The 20,617-nt window shown below is 41.5% G+C and overlaps 2 protein-coding genes across 2 annotated transcripts; both read right to left on the bottom strand.

Annotated features, from left to right (window-relative positions):
- Nucleotides 1-253: 253 nt before the first annotated feature.
- On the bottom strand, nucleotides 254-11,435 carry acsl3b (acyl-CoA synthetase long chain family member 3b). Its single transcript, XM_082513742.1, has 15 exons — nucleotides 11,202-11,435; nucleotides 8,319-8,808; nucleotides 7,538-7,715; nucleotides 6,582-6,691; nucleotides 6,285-6,423; nucleotides 5,552-5,702; nucleotides 5,222-5,345; nucleotides 5,030-5,101; nucleotides 4,779-4,918; nucleotides 4,146-4,318; nucleotides 3,961-4,035; nucleotides 3,672-3,863; nucleotides 3,472-3,586; nucleotides 3,231-3,388; nucleotides 254-3,054 (listed from the first exon to the last, which is right to left on the bottom strand). The coding sequence occupies exons 2-15, from the start codon at nucleotides 8,667-8,669 to the stop codon at nucleotides 2,897-2,899; spliced, it is 2,136 nt and encodes a 711-aa protein (XP_082369868.1). The 5' UTR covers nucleotides 8,670-8,808; nucleotides 11,202-11,435; the 3' UTR covers nucleotides 254-2,896.
- A 3,362-nt stretch (nucleotides 11,436-14,797) lies between these two features.
- Nucleotides 14,798-16,483, bottom strand: LOC309694695 (RING finger protein 228-like). Its single transcript, XM_082514905.1, has one exon. It carries the CDS (start codon nucleotides 16,181-16,183, stop codon nucleotides 15,560-15,562), a length of 624 nt encoding a protein of 207 aa, XP_082371031.1. The 5' UTR covers nucleotides 16,184-16,483; the 3' UTR covers nucleotides 14,798-15,559.
- Nucleotides 16,484-20,617: the final 4,134 nt, after the last annotated feature.

Below are 20,617 nucleotides of genomic sequence, written 5' to 3'. Positions count from 1 at the left end.
ACCTTCCTTTGTTTACTAGCTTTAAATGAAGGTCGACTTCCAGGACTGGATGTTCCGCTTGCGTCGAAGCGGCACACAGCCTTTCACAAACCACATCCGCACACGCACACTGGCCTTCGTTGCCATAGAAACTCTGCTTTGAGGATGATTCCAATCAAGCTGCTGATTATTAGTCACACGTTAAACCTCACAGACTACGTTCAGGTGTCTGACAGACACACACACAGAACTCCAAAGCACACAAACACCAGCAGTATTTACAACACAAACTTGTTTATTTCATGACATAATTTCCAAGGCCAAATCACAAATAAATAAAAGGAAGAAGACACTTGCAGTAGCTCAGCTTTCAGGCCCACCCCGAAAAAAAAAGTTCAGTTACAAAGATTACTAAACATATTAACAGGAAGCTTTACACATGTACAGTTATTGGTACTTTTAATGAACTTTGATCTGTGAGACCTGCCCCACCCACCCCCACCTCCCTGATATTTACAAAGAAAGAGAAAATAACAGGAATGGTGAAATTGATCTCTGCACCACCCCTCAGTCTTTGCCTTGTTAGTTCAGATAATCAAGAAAAAAACCCCCAAAAAAACCCAACAATGTGTGGAGTGCTTCACATTCTAAAGACCCCTGAAGATAGCTCGTGTGTGTCAGAAGGCAACCAGCCGCCTCGAGCCAGGCAGAGAAAAAGCAGCAAACAGCACACACAAAGGGAGGCACGGGTCCCCCCCCCCAACTTTATCGCGATAGTTTGGTCAAAGCTAAATACGATCCTTATGTATGAAATCTGATGACATTGCCATTAGGAGGACCCTACTGTACCCTTTATTAATGTCATCTTTGTTACAAGCAAAGCAGGGTTTGCATTCAGAAAAAGGCGGCTGCAAGAAAGATGTAAACCTTACAACAAAATAAAAGAAATCGAAGAACAGGGAAGAAGGAAATAACAAAGCTTGTAAAAGTCACTTTACACTATTGCCATTCAGAGTATATCAACCACCAGCACCAAATCCATAAACCTACATTAATTAATGCATGTTTTTTTACAACATTTCAAATAAATGTCAGGTGTCTGTAGCACTGGAGACCCTTTTATATACACTGCACAAATATTATACAGATAAACCAATTTCAAGATACAGAAATATGAATTGAGCTTCAGCTATGCATACACTCCCAACTTTTTTTTTTTTTTTTAAAAAGGAGTGGGTCAATAAATTATTTCTTCAGTTGTTTGAATGGAGTGTGATTCTCTCATACTGATGTGCTTTGGTACATGTGCACTTTACATCATGCAATTTTCTACAACGCCAGATATAACTTTTTTTTTAACTTTACAGTCTTATTAAAAACATTACATTTGCAGCACAGTACGTTCAAAAGGAGCTACATCTACACTTCTCTATCAGTGTCTCTCTACCATCGCCCACATTTCTACAGTCCTACAGGCCTTCCATTATGCACTGAAGTTGAGGCCTAAATGTTAACATGCCGCGAAAGGGCCGCTGCCTGTGCGCTTTTTTTTTCCGTCTTCCTTCTTAGATACTTTTAATATTTGAGTATAAATATTGCACATTCACTTTGCATTTCATTTTTATACGTACGGTAAAAAGGTTAAAGTAACAGTAAACAGACCTATGGTAAAAACATGTACAGTTGCACCACAAAGTAACTGGGACAGCAGTCTATGAAAGGCTAACTAGTGTAACTATTCTTCCTGTGGTAAGCAACTAAGTTCCCTTGAAACCATCCGTTTGGTGCATTGGTCGTGACTGGAGGAACATGTGGCATGGCTACTGTATGTCAATAAACCACAGAAAAAAAACTGAAAGGAAAAACAAAAACACTCCCAATTGGTCCTAATGTTTGACAATCTTGTGTAGGCAGGGAACAGCAGAAGGGATACGACTCCATCATTTATAACTAGGTCAGGTCAGTAAGTCAGAATTTAAATGTACAGACCTTATGACGCGGGCTAATAAAGGAAAAAAGATACAAAAGAAGAAATGAAAAAGCTTGTAAACAAAGACCATTAAAGTACAGGTAGCATGAACAAAACAAATAATAAAAAAGGAAAAGAACCCCCACCCCCTACCAAATAATACCACCATAAAGTAAAAGTATGAAAATGTATTTGAAGACATCCTAATGCTCAAATCTCTCATGGCTTTGGAACACCCATTCCTTACACAGAAAACTGATCAGATGGGTTTAAAAGCTAACAAACCAAACATGAAGGAAATGTTGAAATGCGGATTTAAAAAATAAAATAAAATAAAGACCACAGAGATCCCCGCAGACCTGAATGTTACTTTGAGCCCAGGAGGTGTCCCCTCTGTTGGGCTCATGCTACCTCCCCACCATGTCTCTGCCAGGGGTGCGCTCTTCATGGCCCCCACGCGGCACACTCCAGCAAGCAGGGCAGCGGGAGGAGAAGCAAACAGAGTGTGGTCGCTGACATGGGTTCAGCTGCATCAAGCTTGACATTTGTTTCACTTTGAGTCATGCAAAGGTCTGACTTCATTCGCTGTCTTGGTCGTCACAGCAACTTAAAGACCTGAATTCCTTGAAAGGGAGTGGTTGGTGCATTGCACACGTCTGGCTGGCTCAGCTGTCTGTTCAGCCTCTTAGGTTTTGACAAAAACCATTAAGCTGGATTCGAGAGTCGCCCCCCCCGCCTCCATCCTGCTTTGATCGAAGCTGGTTGCAGGGAAGCCGGGAAGGAGGTGCATGGGTCCCTGTGGGTGTGTGTGTGTGTGTATTTATGTGTTACTGGTAACTTAAATGTAACTCCTCAGAAAGTAGTCTTGGAAGTAGTATTGAGAACTGTGTGAGTGTTTTCAGGTATATATGTGGATGTGTTTACTGGTTGCTGGGAGTGCGTCTCGTGTTATTTTCCTCCGTACATCCTCTCGATATCTTCCTGGTAGTGTGTCTTTAGCTCCTTACGTTTTAGTTTGAATGCGTCAGTGACCAAGCCCGTCTCTGGGGTCCAGGGCTCAGCGCTCAGCCGGATCTTCTTGGGAATCTCAAATCGCTCCAATTTTGCTGGATGTGAGAGAGCACAATCACAAGTCAGCCTGACAGATAAAGTGTCATCTTAGTGCAAAGTCTGACACAGGGGACGGGATGCTATCTCACCAAATCTGAACAAACTATTCAGATGTCTCACTTGAGTTTTGTTAATGATACTGTACTTGGGAGATAAGACTTTTTCCCTCTACCTGTGATAGCAGCCTCAGTGATGATGCGGAGGACCACCTCCTCCATCTGGGAGTTGTTGCAGAGTTCTTCCCACGAGTCCTTTATTTGCATCTGCTCAGCCAGGGCCATTAGCTGCTTGTGGTTAGGCACCACAAAGCTGATCACATATGACTGGTCACTAAACAACAACAAAAAAGATTCGATTACAGATTAGGCAGCAACAATGAAATAAACAGATCCAGAAAGTCTGCGGGGCTTTACCTGTTGGCATAGGCACAAATATTGTCTATGAGTGGGCAGTTCTTCAGAACAGCCTCCACTTTTCCTAGAGAGACATATTCGCCTGCCTGTAGTTTCACCAGATCTTTCTTACGGTCTGTGAGAAAAGAAGAATTATTAGAATCCCGACTGATGTTACCTCTTGTATCACATGCAGTCTAACTCATTTTTGCATTTCTTACCGATGATCTTGAGGCATCCGTCGGGGTGGAATTCTCCAATGTCTCCAGTGCAGAACCATCTCTGGCCGTTCTTGTCCACAAAGAAGTCGTCTTGGATCTTGCCTTTGCTTTTGTAGTAACCCATTGTGACATTGGGCCCACCAATCAGAATTTCCCCTCTTGGGTTGGGCTTGTCTGTGCTGTAGTAACCACCTAAAAAAGATCCGGATTTTTTGATTATTAAGCAACTTAAAGTTTTTTTTGTTTTTTTTTAATGAACTAAGGACGGATTTTCTAGCTCTGTACTCACCCTCTTCCCAGTCCTTCAGCGTGATCTCTGAACAAACCAGTGGAGCACCAACCCGCCCTGTGCTGTAGTCCCAAACTGAAAATACAAATAAGGACTTATATTAACTTTGCTTGTCATTTCTAAGTTCTTTTTATAATCGTTTCTCCTAACAGCAAAAACACATCTACTCTTTCACATTTGCTTACATTCACTGATGGTGCCAGCTCCACAAGTCTCCGTCAGACCATAGCCTTGCCCCACAGGGCAGCACATACAGATGTTCATGAATCTCTGTGTAGCAGCCGAGAGGGGAGCTCCGCCAGACAGCAGCACCCGTGTTTTCCCTCCCAAGAGCGCACGCACACGTTTGAACACCAGACTGAGGAAAAAGACAAGAAAACAGAGCAGGGTGATGATGACGACTGCAAGTGGAGGAGACTCAGACAGCAACTCCAGAAACTAAAAGAGCTTTGAAAAGTTAGCCATAAAGCCCCATAGCAAACAGATATTGATTCGTACTAAAAAATGTTGTGTGCACGCACAATACGAGAGTCAATACTACCCAAATACTCACACAGGATCCAGAGAAATAGCTCTTTTGTTATGATTAGCCAAGAAGGAGCAGACATAAATGTTTGCTTGTGTATAACTCAGAAAGCAAGCGTCAACTGTCATTAATACAGAATGTCTGAACAGCAGGTGGGCGGGGCTTCGTCGCTCACAACCTAAACTGTGTGCCTGATATCAGCACCACTGCACGTACCCTCTCATCGTACAGATTCAAACAGAAAAGCATAAAAGGTCCTGTTTCAGGGTTACGTCATGTGCATGGGTATTACCGGTCACAGAGAGGTGTGCTGTAGCCCTTGGAGATCTGCTCCATCTTGTAGTTGTAAGCCAGCACAAACAGCGTCCTCTGGAATTTGCTCATCTCCTCCACTTTGGTCATTACATTTTTGTAAATCCGATCCATGATCTCCTGCACACCAAGCAGATGAACTCTCAGTAGACATTTCTGGCATTTTAAAAGCCCCCAGTACTTTTATCTGGTGTGACTGTGTTAGGTGTACTGCGATAAATGCAGACTTACTGGTACAGCAGCCATAAGAGTGGGTTTAAGCACACTGGTATCACCTTTACTGCCCTTCTTGATCTTGGTGGACTGTGAAATAAAACAAAAGGCAACCTCTTTAAATCTTTAATGGATTGTGAATTTGCAGTGTACAGTTAGAGAGACAAGAAACGCTGACCAAAAGATGCTGCTGCCCGTTTCCCCACTGACCTGGTCTGCTAGAGTCTGAGGAGAGGAGTAGCCGATGCGACACCCGTGAGAGATGGACACCAGTTCCGCGCTGAGCTCCAAAACGTGGGCTAACGGCAGGTAGCCGATATAGGTGTCCGTCTCACTGCGAGCACACAGGTGATCTCATTAATTACCTCTAGATACTGACATAAAATTGAGATATAAACAACAAAACTGTCTCTGTGTGAGTGACAATCACCACACACGTTGGCAGAGAACGAAGTGACAGTGGAAACTCTGTGCACCAGAACGTGGCAAAACTCAGCGAGAAAATGTCAGAGAACAGCGAGAAATCGGATATTGACATACTTGAGGTTAGGGATTCGCTCCGCCATGCCTGTGATGCCAGCAATGAGGTTGCCATGGGAGATCATGACACCCTTGGGGATGCCTGTGGAGCCGCTGGTGTACATGATAACTGCGATGTCTGAGGTCTCTGGCTTTCTGCGGTCTACTGCAACTATGGTGGACAGAGAGAAGAGCGGTAATGGCTACTGGGGAAATGGACCGTAAATATAATATTTACAGAAATGAAACCGTAGTAACAACAACTGCATGGTGTGTGATGATTAAGGATTGACTTATCTTTAAGGTTTAAAAAGGACAAATATAAACACTTTTAATTGCATATAAATTTACAGTGCTTTGATCATGCCTCTTTCAATTCATATTAATGGGTTTAATTATTGAGAGATTGAATTGCTCCTCATTATGAGCCCGGTCTTCAAATGTGTGAAGACAAAGACAAATTTCAGATGAATGCTGTATATTAAAAAAATGAAAATAATAATTTCACACATCTACTGCACATGACAAAAATGCAGTTTTCAGATGTTTCAGTTAAACCAAACACAGCCGAGGTGTTGGCTTTGTGATGGCATTGTGTGTTTTGTAAGTGGTGATTTGACCTCCTTCCGTCACGCAGAGCACATCACTCCAATTACACATTAGGGTGCTGGCTTTGTGTTAAGCCTCCATCAGAGCACTTCCACTTTCCAGACCAAATTAAAAAACTTTTCAATCACCCTGCTCAAACACTCACTATTGTCAGGCCTGGATCCCATCTCCTTCACTGTGTCCATGTTGTAGACCATGATGCCTTTAGGAATGTCTGGCCAGCTTGTGGGTTTACTGTCCACTACGATGATATACTGCAGCCTCGGCACGTCACACAGAATGGCCTATGGCACAGAGATAGATGCAGGTGGGAGGGAGGAGGAAACCGTCATTAAGCTACACTTGTTATCACACTCTAATGTTGCACACAACAAACCAGCAGCTGCTGGTTGACTTTGTTAAACAGCGTACATGTGATAAGTGTAAGAAGGTAAGCAGTTACCTTGAGACGGCTCTGCAGCAGGTCTTTGCTTGTGATGATGTGCGTGACTTCGGTCTCATTCAGCCCATGTGCAATGGCCACGGGTCCGAGAGTGGCGTACAAGGTCACAACTGTCAAATTCAATTACATCCGTTTTAGTTACACAGTCAAAACAAGATATAATGGTATCAGCTTATATGCTGCCTGATAGGAGAAACTTTTCTATACGTCCATTTTCATAACCTTTTCTCCAGTTCAGGGTCATTGCGGGGCTGAAGCCTATCCTAGCTCTCATTATGTAAGAGGCAGGCAATTTAGAATCACAACATTAACCAACAAAGACACCTTTGGACTGTGGGAAGTACCTGGAGAGAACCTGTGCAGTTACTGGGAGAACATGGAAACTCCCAGAAAGGCCCCAGCTGTGTGGCAGGTTCAAACCAGGAACCCTCATGTTGTGAGGAGACATTGCTAACCACTGTAACACAGTGCCATTAAAATAGGCTTGGGATAATTTTGAAATGATACAAATCCTTTTATTGAACAAATAGGCTCTGACTCTACTGCCTACAATACCCGCAGCACTGTCTGTGGGAAGTAGCGTCACAGCTGACTACGATACAGTCAAATGGTACCTTCATAGTAAGATGCTCACTAGTCTGAAAAATATTGCTGGAAAGTTTCTAAACAATGGCACAATGACTACCCCTTTTTTCATAACTCTTATCAACAATTATATCAAATATTTTTTACTCATTAAATATCTGTATTGAAATTAGTCCCTAAAAGTAAGAATCCTCTGAGCTTTACATTAAGACAATATAAACAAAAAAGAGCAAAATAAAGAGAATGTATATTTTATTGAAAAGTGCCTTGGATGTCTTTGATATTTATTATTATTATTATTATTATTATTATTATTATTATTATTAATAATAATAATAATAATAATACACATTTGTCCTTCTGCCACTCACGTGGGAAATTGTACATGAAGCAGGCTTGTGCTGTGACAATCCACTCCGCTCTGGTCTCACAGAAGATGGCGATGTTACAGTGAGGCTTCTGATTGAGAGCTGCCAAACCACTGCCAAAACACTTTGCTGCCTGGTAGGCTTCCTCATACGACAGCCAGTCATAGTTCCCGAGAATTACCTGCAACGAACACGCAGAAACCATGCAGTCTTCAGCATTTTTGTCCTCATACTACACCAAACATTAAAAGAAAAATGATGGTGGTGCATATTTTCTACAGGGCCGGGAACGGTTTCATTCAATTGGAAGAATATGAAATGAATAAACGGAACCATAATATCCACATTTGTAGGATCGGCGCTGCTTTTTATTAGAAGGAATAACGAAATGGTATCACTGAACCCACATGAGAGGCTGCAGATATTGCTCTTATATGCAATACTGAAAAAGCCGAACATGATAGTGTCTCCTGATGGCAGCATAACACTTTATTTACAGTCCGCTAGTGCCATCTACGGGTCTGTTGCTTTGCAGGTGTTAATTGGGCCCAGAGACATAGGAGCAGAAAATTTGCTGCACTTCCACCCACATTCATCACACTGTGCACAGCAGCTGACTGCACTCTTATAAACAAACTTCCCGTTATCTGACCGAGTCGCCTGGTGTTACATTTCTAAAGTTAAATGAAATGAGGGGATCTTCATCTTGACATGACTCAAACCTCAATTTTCACATGAACTAAATAAAACTAATTAAACAAATTATAAGGGTAGCATGTCTCACCTTTTTAAAGATCTTGCCGTTTGGTTGGCGCTCATCCTCCTCACTGAGCACCTCCCTGGTTCCCAGACAGTCTCTCTTAGGAAACCTTTTGGCAGCGTATTCAAACATTTTGTCCAGGGTGTCCACGCCAGGGTGGAGCCACGCAACTAGCTCCTTTTGGCTGTAGACTGCTCTGTAAGGCCCTGCTGGGTGCCCGCTAACCGAGCGTGCCTTGATCCTGCGGGCTCGTTCCAAGTTGTTGCCAGCTCCAGAGAAGAAGTACCAGGGTATGAAGGTGATGACAGAATAGACCCAGACCACTGAACGGAAAACCTGCAGCAGCAGGGGGTTCATATCCTCCTTCAACTTCATCTCTGAAGATGAAGTAAGCGCTGGAAATGTATAAAACTTGGACCTGCCCTGAAAGTACTTCAACTTGCTGCTGAGGCTGAAGGCTGGAGGCTGTGAGTTCTTTTGTGCTTTTTCTTTCTGCACAGGAAATCACCTAGACCTGCGAGACAGACACACACACACACACACACCACATGTAACTTTAGGAACATAGTCTGGAATAAAGACGTATCAGCACATTTTGATAGCAAGGAACTGCTTCCTGGTAAAATAATCTTTGCTTGCATGAAGGTTATTTCTTCCTATTCTTAGTATCACTTTCAGTCAGCACTATTCACCTCACCAGCAGGTCTGTTTAGAGAGGAAACATGGTGCTCAGTTATAAGATAGCTATTAATTAAAGATTTATTAACAGAGCTGATATGGACTTGTAATTAACTCCTTAGCTTAAAGACAACTGACTGCCTCATGTGTGAAACTGCTTAATTTCCCCATTTCATTAATTGCTAAATTAGTATTGTGAGGGCAACACTTTGTGATCTGGAAACAATACAGAAACAGCCCTCATTTCTTTCCTTTCATCTTGTCATTTTTCAATATTTTGTAGAACACCGTTAGATACACTTATAGAGATGATAGCTACAGCTGAAGTCTTACATAAAGATATAGATAAACCAGGCCAAACAAGCTTTGGTATTGCTGGAAATGACAACAGTTAACCTCACAATCGCTGAGGGCAAAATCAAGCAGTGGCTGCATTTAAGCCAGAGAACAATGCCTCTCTAATTTTCTTTATTTCTGACTGCGTCCAGTGTACTCAACCACTTGTTTCCAACTGGATCATAACATGCACTGTACTTTTGTACTTCTCCAAGTCGTTTGGCTGTACAACAAAAACCAACTGCAGAACGAGAGCTTGGCTATTTGTAGCATATACTTAAAGCCAAAGGGTAATTTGCAGAGTAGCCCTGTTGCCACACAGCCAGACCACATGAGAGTTGGTGACAGGCAGTGACTCATTCTGCAGCTTAATGCAGAGATGTTTGCAGACCCTCACATAACTCTAAAATGACTAAGAAGAATCTTTTCGCTTCAGCATTTATTTAAGAGGTGGGCTGACCATGTGCAAACAGAAGCTACAAGACAAGAGGAAAAGGTCCTCAGAAAGCCTCTCCACAGTTGCACCCTGAAGCTGAATTGGAAGACTTCTGTGCTGAATCTGAGTAGAGCCTACTATGCAGACTGCGCAAGTGGCCCGAGCCATAGCCAGAGTCTGCAACTGTGAGGCTGTGATGAAGCGACATGTAGTTACAATCCCAGGTAGCTGTAGGTTAGATAACTGCATAGGTTTTAAGAATCTGAATCTCTTTATTTTCATTGTACAAGTACAATGAAACTGGATATAAATAACACATACAAAATAAATAAAGGGAAATATAAACAGTTAAAGCTAAAGAAATAAATGACAAGCATTCTGCAAGTGTGTGCATCAGCCCCACTTTGTACCTGTATATTTACTGGGGGGAAAAGACAATCCTAACTGTTACTTCAATCAGGTCCAAACTCAAATCGCTCCTGCTACAAACATGTCTCACCTGTTGTACAGCAACCCAGATACCACAACCAACCGATAAAAGTCATCCATTATCTGGGCAAAGTACACTGAGAAGTCCTTCCAGCTCCAACACGTATTACAGGTCCAGCCATTGTTGGATTTGAATGACAGAGACACACCCTCTCCTGCTCACTAGTTCAACAATATAATGCATGAAAAAAATATGTCTCAGTGGGAAAAACCTGCAATCCCTTAACACACAGCTGCAATGAATAACTTTTTGATCAGAAATTAGACCTTATTTGTTAATGCCAGCCAACAGAGACTACACAAAACCTCGTGCTTGTTTTAGTAACGCAATTTAACAAACACAGCAACTTGCTGCCACTTTAATTTTAAAGTATTGTTTGTTTTAACACTAAATATGATAGCAATAGTGGCAGTATGTTAATCAGCATCGGGACAGTAGTATAAACTCAGCAACTCCCACTCTGGATTTAATCTGGTGACGAGTGTAGCGTTTAACCTAGTAATTATCATGTAATTCAGACTGAAGCAGTCAGATGAGAAGCATGACATACAGTGCGGTGTCGGTGCGTTGGTTTGGATCCTTAACAGTATTCTGTATCAACATCGTTGAATAAAACCGGCACACATAAAATAATTTTTGAGCAACACTACCGCTGGATGACACACAGAAGGTCACATGCTGCGATGCTAGCGAAGTAGCATCCAGATTAGCGGCTCAAAGACGCGCTAGCATTTAGCTATAGCTAGCCTCCACCGCCGCTACTACTACTGGTGCCTTTAGTGAAGCCGGTTTTCCCGGTGGACATTCACCGAAATTAATTTAAAAAGCAGCATATAAGCGTGGCCCGGTATGGACGTCTAAGGAGAATTAAAGGGTACGTGCCACGTTGATTAGCAAACCGGTCGCTGAAAATAAGACCATCTCTCCTCAACATCTGCAGAGCGCTCACGCCGCAACACATTCTCACCTCTTTCCTCTGCAGCTGCGCTTTCAGTCTCTGAAGCACCGGATCAGCTAGATTAGCCTCTGCAACCACAGCTCTGAGAAGGATGAAGACATCGTCTGCTAACTCAGCGTGCTTGTCCCTAAATTACAACCGTTGGTCCGCTTAAAAACCAATATAAAATTAAGTCAAATTGTAAATCAGAGCATCACCGGGCCACTGCTGCCAGCCCGGAAGATATAAAGTGACGTCACGACGCTTCTCCGCCTGCGATTGGAAGACTGGAGGTGGCGCGTGCTTGGGCCAACAGAGACGTCAGAGAGGTTATTATCGGTCACAGCCGTCTACGCGGTCCTACAGCAGTAGACACAGAGTGTGGCCGCCCGTGAGGCGACAGGTTTAGTGGGCTGTTAAGTGACCGCAAGTCACATATTATTGTGTTTGATAAGCAAGTCGGCGATCTGCCAAAGAAGAGACAGACAGCTGTCAAATGGGCGAAGGGAAACGAGACGAAGGGAAAACAAGCTATACATACCGCAATACGTGTAAGACGCTAGGTTGTCTTGAGCAAGAACGGTTACCAAAACCACCGAAACTCCTTACCTTCCTCTTTTTGTCGACAGCTTATTAAAACCTAGGAATGTAAAGATTGACTACCTCCTTATCAGCTTTGATTGACTGTATTTCATTCTAATACATATCCCAGACCATCAAAATGATACACTGAAACGTATATGAATTAAAACCACGATGCTGTGCGTTCAAGCACCAGACTAAGGAGCACTTAGTGAGTAATCTAACTCACATCACAGTCTATTAAAATTTCAGTACCCTACCAGATATGTCAGTTTCCCCCCAAGTATTTAATTCAAATATCTAACTGCATGTGATTGTTGCACAGTTTTATTTAAGAGTTCTGAATCCTTGAAAATAGCACACTTTTGCCACAATATATTTCCTGAATTAAGAAGACGAAAGAAGCGTCTGAACTGTTGTTTCATACTTCTCCATAATTGTTTTTTTGGAGTTTCTATTCCTCCAAACTATCTGGCTAACGTTGTACTCGTGGTTCTTTTCTGGTCTATTTCCTCTCAATAGTGTGTGTGACAGGATAGAAATGAGAGAGTAGAAATATGAGGAAGATGATGAAGCTGCAGTGAGTGATTAAAGTTAGGATAAAGCTTGTTCCATATCAGCCTCTCCAAACTAAATTCATCTTTATAAAAGGTTTATTTCCATGTACCTGTATCATGTGAGAGACAGCCAGCACTCTTAATAGAGCTTTCTACAATAATGTATTGATAATTAATGGTGCTACTGTTGCAATCAGTTCAGCCTGGCCTGTGGTGGTCACTGATATTCATGTAAAATCTGTTTTTGGGGGAAACAGTTAATGGATAGTTTGCGAATTCACTTATCAGAATAATAAAAAACAGCTGCTGCTAAAAAGATCACATGACTTGATAATGTGGTTCATTCCTGTGTTTCACACACATAATAAACATAAATATGTGTGTGTTGGGTTTATTCTAACAGGCAGACATGTAAATACAATAATCACCAACATTGGTTGACTTTTAAGTGTCTTTAAAAAAAATCAATTCATATATATTTAAATATTTTTATGTAATTTTATAAAAAGAAACTTGTCTGCAATCTCATGTTTACACACCAGAGGGAGTTGCATCTCTTACGTGAGGCCCACACATTGCTCTCCTGTTTCAACTTGACTTAGACGTTATCCCAAAATGCTGCATGTGAGACAGAGGCAGAGGACAGATAGGAGAGAAACATCTCCTGTGACTGCTAAAAAGGAACACGATGAAAGTGAAATGGTTAGATGAGCTGCGTGCGACACTTTGACCCTGGACATCGATTTCTTCTCACTGTTCTTTAGAGTTTTTGCATGCTTGTTGGGCCATATGTTTTTACTGCCATTTTCTGACACATGTGCACACAAAGCCACACTTTCTCCACCACTTACACACAGACTTGGACTCACACAAGCTTGTGGTCACATGATGAGGCAAACTGCACACAGAAGGGTGATAATCTCACTCCTCGGGCTGTGTCTTTGAGGTCACGGCGGGACACGGACCGTCAGGGTGCAGATGCTGCAAGTACACACATCACTTTCATCTGCTCTGTGAAATATGTGTGTCCAATGTGATAATGACACAGAGACACACTCTGCACACACTTAAAACGATACAGGAAGAGAGAAAATGTATCATGCAACTGTCTGTCTCTTTTGAGTGTCCACGGCGTCTAATCACTGTTCCCCGGAGATTCACCTACTGTGTTATTTAAAATGTGATTCTTTCCCGCCAGTGTGATTACAACGTGATTACCTGCTACTTTAGTTATTCTGAGTTGCTCAACTTCAAATCGAAGTATTTTAAATTCTTCTCAACTTTCTGTTACTTGTGCACATCAGAAAGAGCACTTCTCATTTACAAAGGTTTCAGAATGTTAACCCTTTATTTACCACAGGCCTGCCAGTGGGCCTATTTTACAGGCATTCTTGACCATGACCATAACTCAGTTAACGTTTGAGTTAGAGACAAAATTCAAATGGTTTCTGAAAAATCTCAATTATTTCCCTTTTCATTTTACAGCCAAAATTACAAATTAGGTCTTTAGCATGTATAGATCATAGTCAACAAAGGGTTAAGTTAAAAGAAAAAGCACAACTGCTTACAATTTGAACACTTATTGGCTATACATGTGTTTGATTTCTCAGTTGCAAGGTCACATGCTGTATGATCCATGTCAAAATCTGCTGAATCCTATGCAGCATTGTGTACGTATTCTCTTTTTTGACACCTGAGCATTTGTGAGTGAGTTACAACCTTTTGCAGGTTAACTGTAGTGTTGTGCTGCATGTATTTCTGGGGAGATTTGGGAGAGCTTCAAGGCTGCAAAATTTAAAACGTTTGGAGAAATACACCAAAACCCACTGAGCAAAATTGTGGAGAGAGTGATGACCTCAAAACCTGTTCCTTTTTGTTAGAGATGTTCCACTGTCAATGTCAATGTCAATTAAAGGTAAAACTGGTAAACTAATAATGTTTGACCCCCCCCATCTGATTATGAAAATCTCTGATATCTAGTTGGACGTATAAGGAAGAGGAGGGTGGGAGTGTGTGTGTGTGTGTGTGTGTGCTGTGTAGGGATTAGAGAACAAAAGGATCCTTCTCTGTCATCAAAGAGGATCTGCTCTCGACTCATCCCCTGCTCTGTAGCGACAGCTTTTTATTTTTCGGGAGTGGGAGTGATGGCTGGAGGGAGGGTGGGAGATGGTGGGAGAGTTTGATGGCAGGGGATGCAGATTTCAAAGTAATCTTTAACTTTAAGCCCCACAGTCCCCATGAAATGAAGCCCTCTGCCCCAGACACACTGTTGCCTATGGCTCCCAGTGGAAGCCTGCTATCCCTCTTTTTTTTTTCCTCCTCAGGCTTTTGTCATGGTGGCACTTAAGTGGCATTACTCACTGACCGGATGACCAAATGAAGGAGTTCCTTTGAGAGACCTGAAAGAGATGGATTTTAACTCCAGAGACCAGTGTCGCCTCTTAAAACAACACTAAGTGGATATAAATGCCTACTGTGTTACTGGGATTCAGCAAATACCACAAACCAAATGGAGTCATCTCCTTGATCAGGATGGATTTAATAACCCAAACCCAGTGCACTGAAAGTGCTGCTGTTCTTATGATGATGAGACACAGCAAATACATGCAACAAATCCACAAAAATCCAATAAAACACTTGCTCTAAAAGCCATCTAAGCATGATTTTAATGATTTGATAAAGATAACTGAACCCCCATCAGGTTATTTAAGACAGCCTGCACTTCCATTATGTCATCACTTCAAAAAACTACTTATTTAGGCCCCCAACCCCAAAGTTATTTTTCTCATCTTGTTAAGGCCCATGTCCCCTCAGGGTGACTGACCTGGGATCCCCTGCTGCTGCTGCCCCGGCCCACCATGGGGAGTCAGTGTAATCACACAGAGGTAGTTTTAAGGTAAACGGGCACAGAAGATAGGAATAATTCTGTCATGTCCCATTAGCTTTACTCATACAGCTGTTTCAATGCACCTTGGGACGCTAAGCTAAAGCCTGCTTTAAATTTTAAGTTATTATTAATGGCTCTGTTTAGGTAAAGTGTCCCAGTAAAGCATGACAGTGTGGCAAAGAGTCTGCACAAGTTCAAACATAGTTTGTGCACCGTTTACTGATGTTATTACAATTATCCACAAACATACCTTTTACTAAAGTGCCATACGGGATTTATAATCACTCTGAAAAAATAAAATGATAACCATTTCCCTTTGAATAGTTCTCAACAGGCTGGGTTTCGTTGGTGTATCCGGGTGATCACGTGATATTGAGATAAACTGAGTCGCTTGCCTCGGTTTCAGGCTGATAAAGCATGCAGGCTAACCAAGTCAGGATGAGCGAGAACAGGGCAAGAATGCTGGCAACAGACAAGCAGACAGGGACGAGCGACCTGATGTGGCTGAGGTTATGCACAAAGACGAGGCCCAGAAACAGGAGCAGCAGCGTGGAGAGGAAGGAGAAGATGGCGCACACGCAACTGGTCTTGAATGCAACGTGTTTGCACGCCTCCCATCCGCTGTGGCCGGTCTCCGTGGAGGTCGCAAGAGAAGCGGGCAGACCCGGCAGCCTTTCCGCGTTTAATGAGTCCTCGGGCTCCCGCTTTTTGTGCGAGAGCTCCTCGGTGAGAGCTGTGTTGTCGGGGAGGTTGCGAACCCGACGTTCCGGTAAAGGAGTTCGGTGGCGACACACGGGACAAACGATTCTCCAGCCCCGACCCTCCCGGAAGTGCAACGTTTCGAGGCATTCCAGGCAGAAGGTGTGGGAGCAGCTCAGCAGTTTGGGACTGTGGCGCTCCAAATCGAAGTAGTTGTAGCATATTTTGCACTCGCTTTCCTCCCCATGGATGCCTCCTGCACTGAGCGCCTCCGCCATGTTCTCCATTATTGGACCGCATTAACTGCTTTATTTGACAACACTGTCAGTACACCGAGTCTCACATTTCGCCATCACACATAAGAGGACCTCCTGAAGTGGAGGACTGCAGGAAGGCAGTGTGAAGTGGAATAAATAATATTTCTGGTTGTGTTGAAATCGCGTTCCTTTCTGAGCATCGCCGTGATCTCAACACCGGAACTAACTGTTAAGCGAAAATATATATCTAATAATAATACTAATACTAATAAATCGATAGACATTGTCAAATTGATTTCTCCATTGGTCTCTGTCACCTGGCAGATTTGTCTCAAGTTGGATCTAACAGGCCTATTTAACCGTATAATTAGAATTTAGTGCCCGCGGTGTCAGTAAAGGGCACCATGTGTTGATTCCTCTACACTTCAGCACCACAGGCAGTGGACAGCGCCAAGCAGGATGATCAGCGGTGACACCTTCAGCCCGGCGCTGATCCGCTGTTGTGCAAGTTTTAGCTCAGAGAGCACCACATGGGTTACATACCAGCAGCCGGTTTAGAGATTCGTGAATGTTCTTTTTCATTATCATGTTTGATATTAATAACCATTTCCAGGAGACTCTCATGGAAATGGTTCTTTTTATTGCAAGCATAATGACTCATATTTCAGTTTTAAACTTTTGTCCGCCCTAGTAATACAAGGAGTATCTGCTCAACTTACATACATTTACACCCTATTTGGTTTGTGTGGAGAAATATTATCATCATTATTTTATTTAATGAGAAATTATGAAATTATTTAATTTAAATAAAGTCAGACCACTGGTATAATGCACAAATGTGTTATGTCTGTCCTTAAAAGTTTTGCATCCCCATCCATAGTATGGATCTCTGAATATGGAGTTAAAGTATACTTGAAACGTTTCAGAGTCAGTAGAGTCATCTTAAAGGAATTCCCTGCCAACATAGATGAAGAAGATTTCATGACCTTTCCACACAGAAACTATGTGTTACATGTTAGGACAAGCTTCTGTCTTCAGGCTGTATCTTTACACATGATAGCACACACACACTGGCCTGCAGGATGTGCCGACGTACAATGGGCCCTCTTGTGGCGGAATTTATGCTTGCATGTTTAGTGAAAGCAGTGTTAATCTATATAAATGAACAACTTTACATGTAGTTAAAACGTTTTAACAGCGCGGTAATTCCAGCCATTAATGGTTAGAATACACTTTAAATTGCTAGCATATCAGTGCTCCTTTATAAAAACTATTATAAACTTCATTCTAATCATGGATTTAATGACGATTGGTGTTTCGCTTTAGTTCCTGTATGATTCAGAAGTAAAGTGATTCATCAGTAAAATATATAAATGAAGAAGAAATGTGTCAACACATAATGAGATGAATTTCTGACAATAGAAATGTTGTCAGCGCCAAGATTTTTAAACAAAAACATGGAAAATGCATATAATTGAACTCTTTCAAGCTCTGTAGCCCCCTGTACTGGGACTGCTCTGTATCTGCTTTTAATAAATCAGTAAAGGGGATGTGAAATACTAGGACTAAAATTGATTTAGCATTGTTCTCTTTTTCTCTTCCATCACACAGTTACACCTAAGAACGTAACACTGTAACTCATCACAGACTCATTCATTTAAGGCTGTTATCACACTCCGGTTCTCTGGCTTATGGTTGTTATTGGTCTTAAGCAGAAACATCAGTGGCTGTTTTTTTTAAAGCTCAATCTGGCCCTGCGATAGAGAAAATGACATACCAAAATACTTCTTGCAAATCATATTAATTATGGCAAAAGTCACCCGAGTGTTTCTTATCCAGAGAGACAAGGTTGTTTGGCCTTCTAGTCGACTGAATTCATCCTGCATGTATTTTCAGGGAAATTAAGAAAAAGCCCTAGGGCTTGATGGTGTCTTGGGTTACTGCTTCAGAATATGTTTGACATATTTATTCTTTTCCCCCCTGTACATTAGAAAATAAAACTGAACTCAGAATATGTAATCCTTGAAGATGTGCAAAAATGAGCAGATTATGGATAGGATTCGCTTGTGTTATATATTTTGTGATTTTAAAACAAAAGCCTATTGAATGATGAATTTCCACATCACACGGGTAAAACTAGTCATTGCTAATCATTAAAAGAATCTATATTGCACTGAATTTGCTTTGGATGTAAAACTTTCTTTGGCGAAGCAATAATTCTGCTCCTGTGTATTGTCATAACACCAGATATCCGCCAAAGAGAAACACACACACACACACACACACACACACACACACACACACACATTGAAGTAAGAGCACAGTGTATTGCAGGTTAAATAATAATCTTACTGAAGGTGGCAAATGATGGTTCATCATCTCAGTGTTTGGGTCTGTAGTTACTCAGCTATTAAAGCAACCCCGCATGCCCCGAGGTTGTATGGTTAACAAATGCTTTGCTTCTCTTTTTGTTTGTGCTCCCTCACCTAAGCTCACCTTATAGGTCTTTGTTATGATAACTGCACTCAGCGTGAGTTCCCACTGAAGTCTGGAGAGCCACACATATTTGATAAGATCAAACACACTAGAAAAACAGTGCAGTCTTTTGGTTGTGCCTTGTAACAGTAACATCCCAAAGGCTGTTAATCAGAGAATGGATTTCCTCATTCTAACGCTGCTTAGATGTTTATCTAATAGATAAATTGGGTATTCTCTGTTTCTCACCTTTCAGACTATGTCCGCTCATGTAAAGCTCTATTAAATTATCACCATTGAATGCTTGGAGCTTAAAAAAAGACAGGATAAATAAATAAATCAGTTACGATTGATATTGTCCTTAACGGAAATCACACACACACACACACACACACACACACACACACACACACACACACACACACACACACACACACACACACACACACAATCTCAGCTTAATTTAGAGTTGTGGTCGTCATAACAAGTGAGTAAGTAAACTACAATTCTGTGTTTAAAATAGTAGGAAACCAAAAACACCCCAAAAGAGTTAAAATAATGATAAACCCTTGCGGACGTCTGCTTTACAGACATGTATTATTACACTTAATTAAAAAAATTCCCACTCACAGCAGAGGCATGATTCTCTGAGGCCTAATAAAGGTTAAACACATGCTGTTTTACAGCTGGCTGTTGTTTTAACACACTGAAATTATGATAGAAAGTCAATGGATAATCCAAATTTGGGTAATCAAGGTTATCAATCACTCTGCTTGTCAGGGTAAGCAGTTACATTTACAATATATTTTTTTTAAACTAAGGAACGGAATTTTTTTTAAAATGATTTAACCTTGTTAGCTCAGCAGTTGAGTCCCTATAGCTCATGGACAGATTATCAGTTATGATTTAATTTCCTCCAGATGTCCTCCTATATTTGAACTGATATTGTGTTAATCTCGACTATTATGCTGTAAGTGGCTTTGCAAAGAAAGGAGATTTTTCCAGTGCTGTGGTTCAGCAGAGGGCCTTATCGGCCAAGAACAAAACTGCCTATAGGTTATTAGGCAGCTATACTAACTTTATCTTTAGTGGAGACATAGAAGGTTATTGAGTTTCATTAATATGTATGATTCCAAAATATAGCCTCAAAAGACTCTGGCTGTGTATCTGCCAAGTAAATGCTACATGTTATTTAGTTTTGGGTTCATTTTGTTCTATATTTTTGATGCATTAGGTTCACCGCTGCTGCCACCACCACAGCGCATTTCTGACTCAGCTTACCCGTCTAATTGATTTGACATGGTAGATCCAATATCCTTTTCATGATAGTCGAACTTTAGTATAATAACTTTCTATCTCCCCCATTCTGCTTTTATGGACGTATAATGTTTCCACATGTTCTGTGTCCATTGGATTTTTTTTAAACAGAGGGTCTTATAGAGTGACTAAAGATATGTTGAGCCACATGCTGTGGGAGTGAAAGGACCAGAAAGATTGCACCAAGTTGGGATGTAAGTGAAATAACGATACAACAATCTCTGTGCCCCCATCCATTGTTTCTCCATTTAACAGTCAATAAATAAATAAATACGTTTATTATTAAATGAAATTAGTTTCATTTAGTTGAGATTTTCACAGTGCTCCTCAGGATCATCATCATGTTTAGGTAAATATTCACAAATATAACGGTGATCACTGCATTGCACAGAAAATGTAAGTTATGATGTTGCCTAATATTGTTTTGACCAATCAGTCATTCAATTCAGCAGACTGAGGTGTCCCATAAGCTCAGTCACCCAATGTATAACGTATTCCTGGGGGGAACAGAATAATAAAAAATAAAATAAAATATAATAAAACCGCCATTTCTTGTAATTATTTTAAAAACAACAACAACAACTCAAGCTTTAGAAAAATCAAGTGATCCAACATGTGGCTCAGGGTGTCCCTAATGCAGCATTTGCACGGATGTGTTACACTGCTCCGCGC

Source organism: Aulonocara stuartgranti (genome assembly GCF_965226115.1).
Source record: "Aulonocara stuartgranti genome assembly, chromosome: 18".
Taxonomy (NCBI): Eukaryota; Metazoa; Chordata; class Actinopteri; order Cichliformes; family Cichlidae; genus Aulonocara; species Aulonocara stuartgranti.
Note: the sequence above shows the minus strand (reverse complement) of the source record. Positions and strands in the feature narration are given on the sequence as shown.

Bases quoted from the DNA above. Each gene is read 5' to 3' on its own strand.
- LOC309694695 (XM_082514905.1), bottom strand. From the start codon at position 16,183: ATGGAGAACATGGCGGAGGCGCTCAGTGCAGGAGGCATCCATGGGGAG.
- acsl3b (XM_082513742.1), bottom strand. From the start codon at position 8,669: ATGAAGTTGAAGGAGGATATGAACCCCCTGCTGCTGCAGGTTTTCCGT. The intron at 4,919-5,029 runs GTAAGTCTGCAT...CTTGGTGTGCAG, and splicing joins CTCTTATGGCTGCTGTACCA to GAGATCATGGATCGGATTTA. The intron at 3,055-3,230 runs GTAGAGGGAAAA...TCTCACATCCAG, and splicing joins CACTGAGGCTGCTATCACAG to CAAAATTGGAGCGATTTGAG.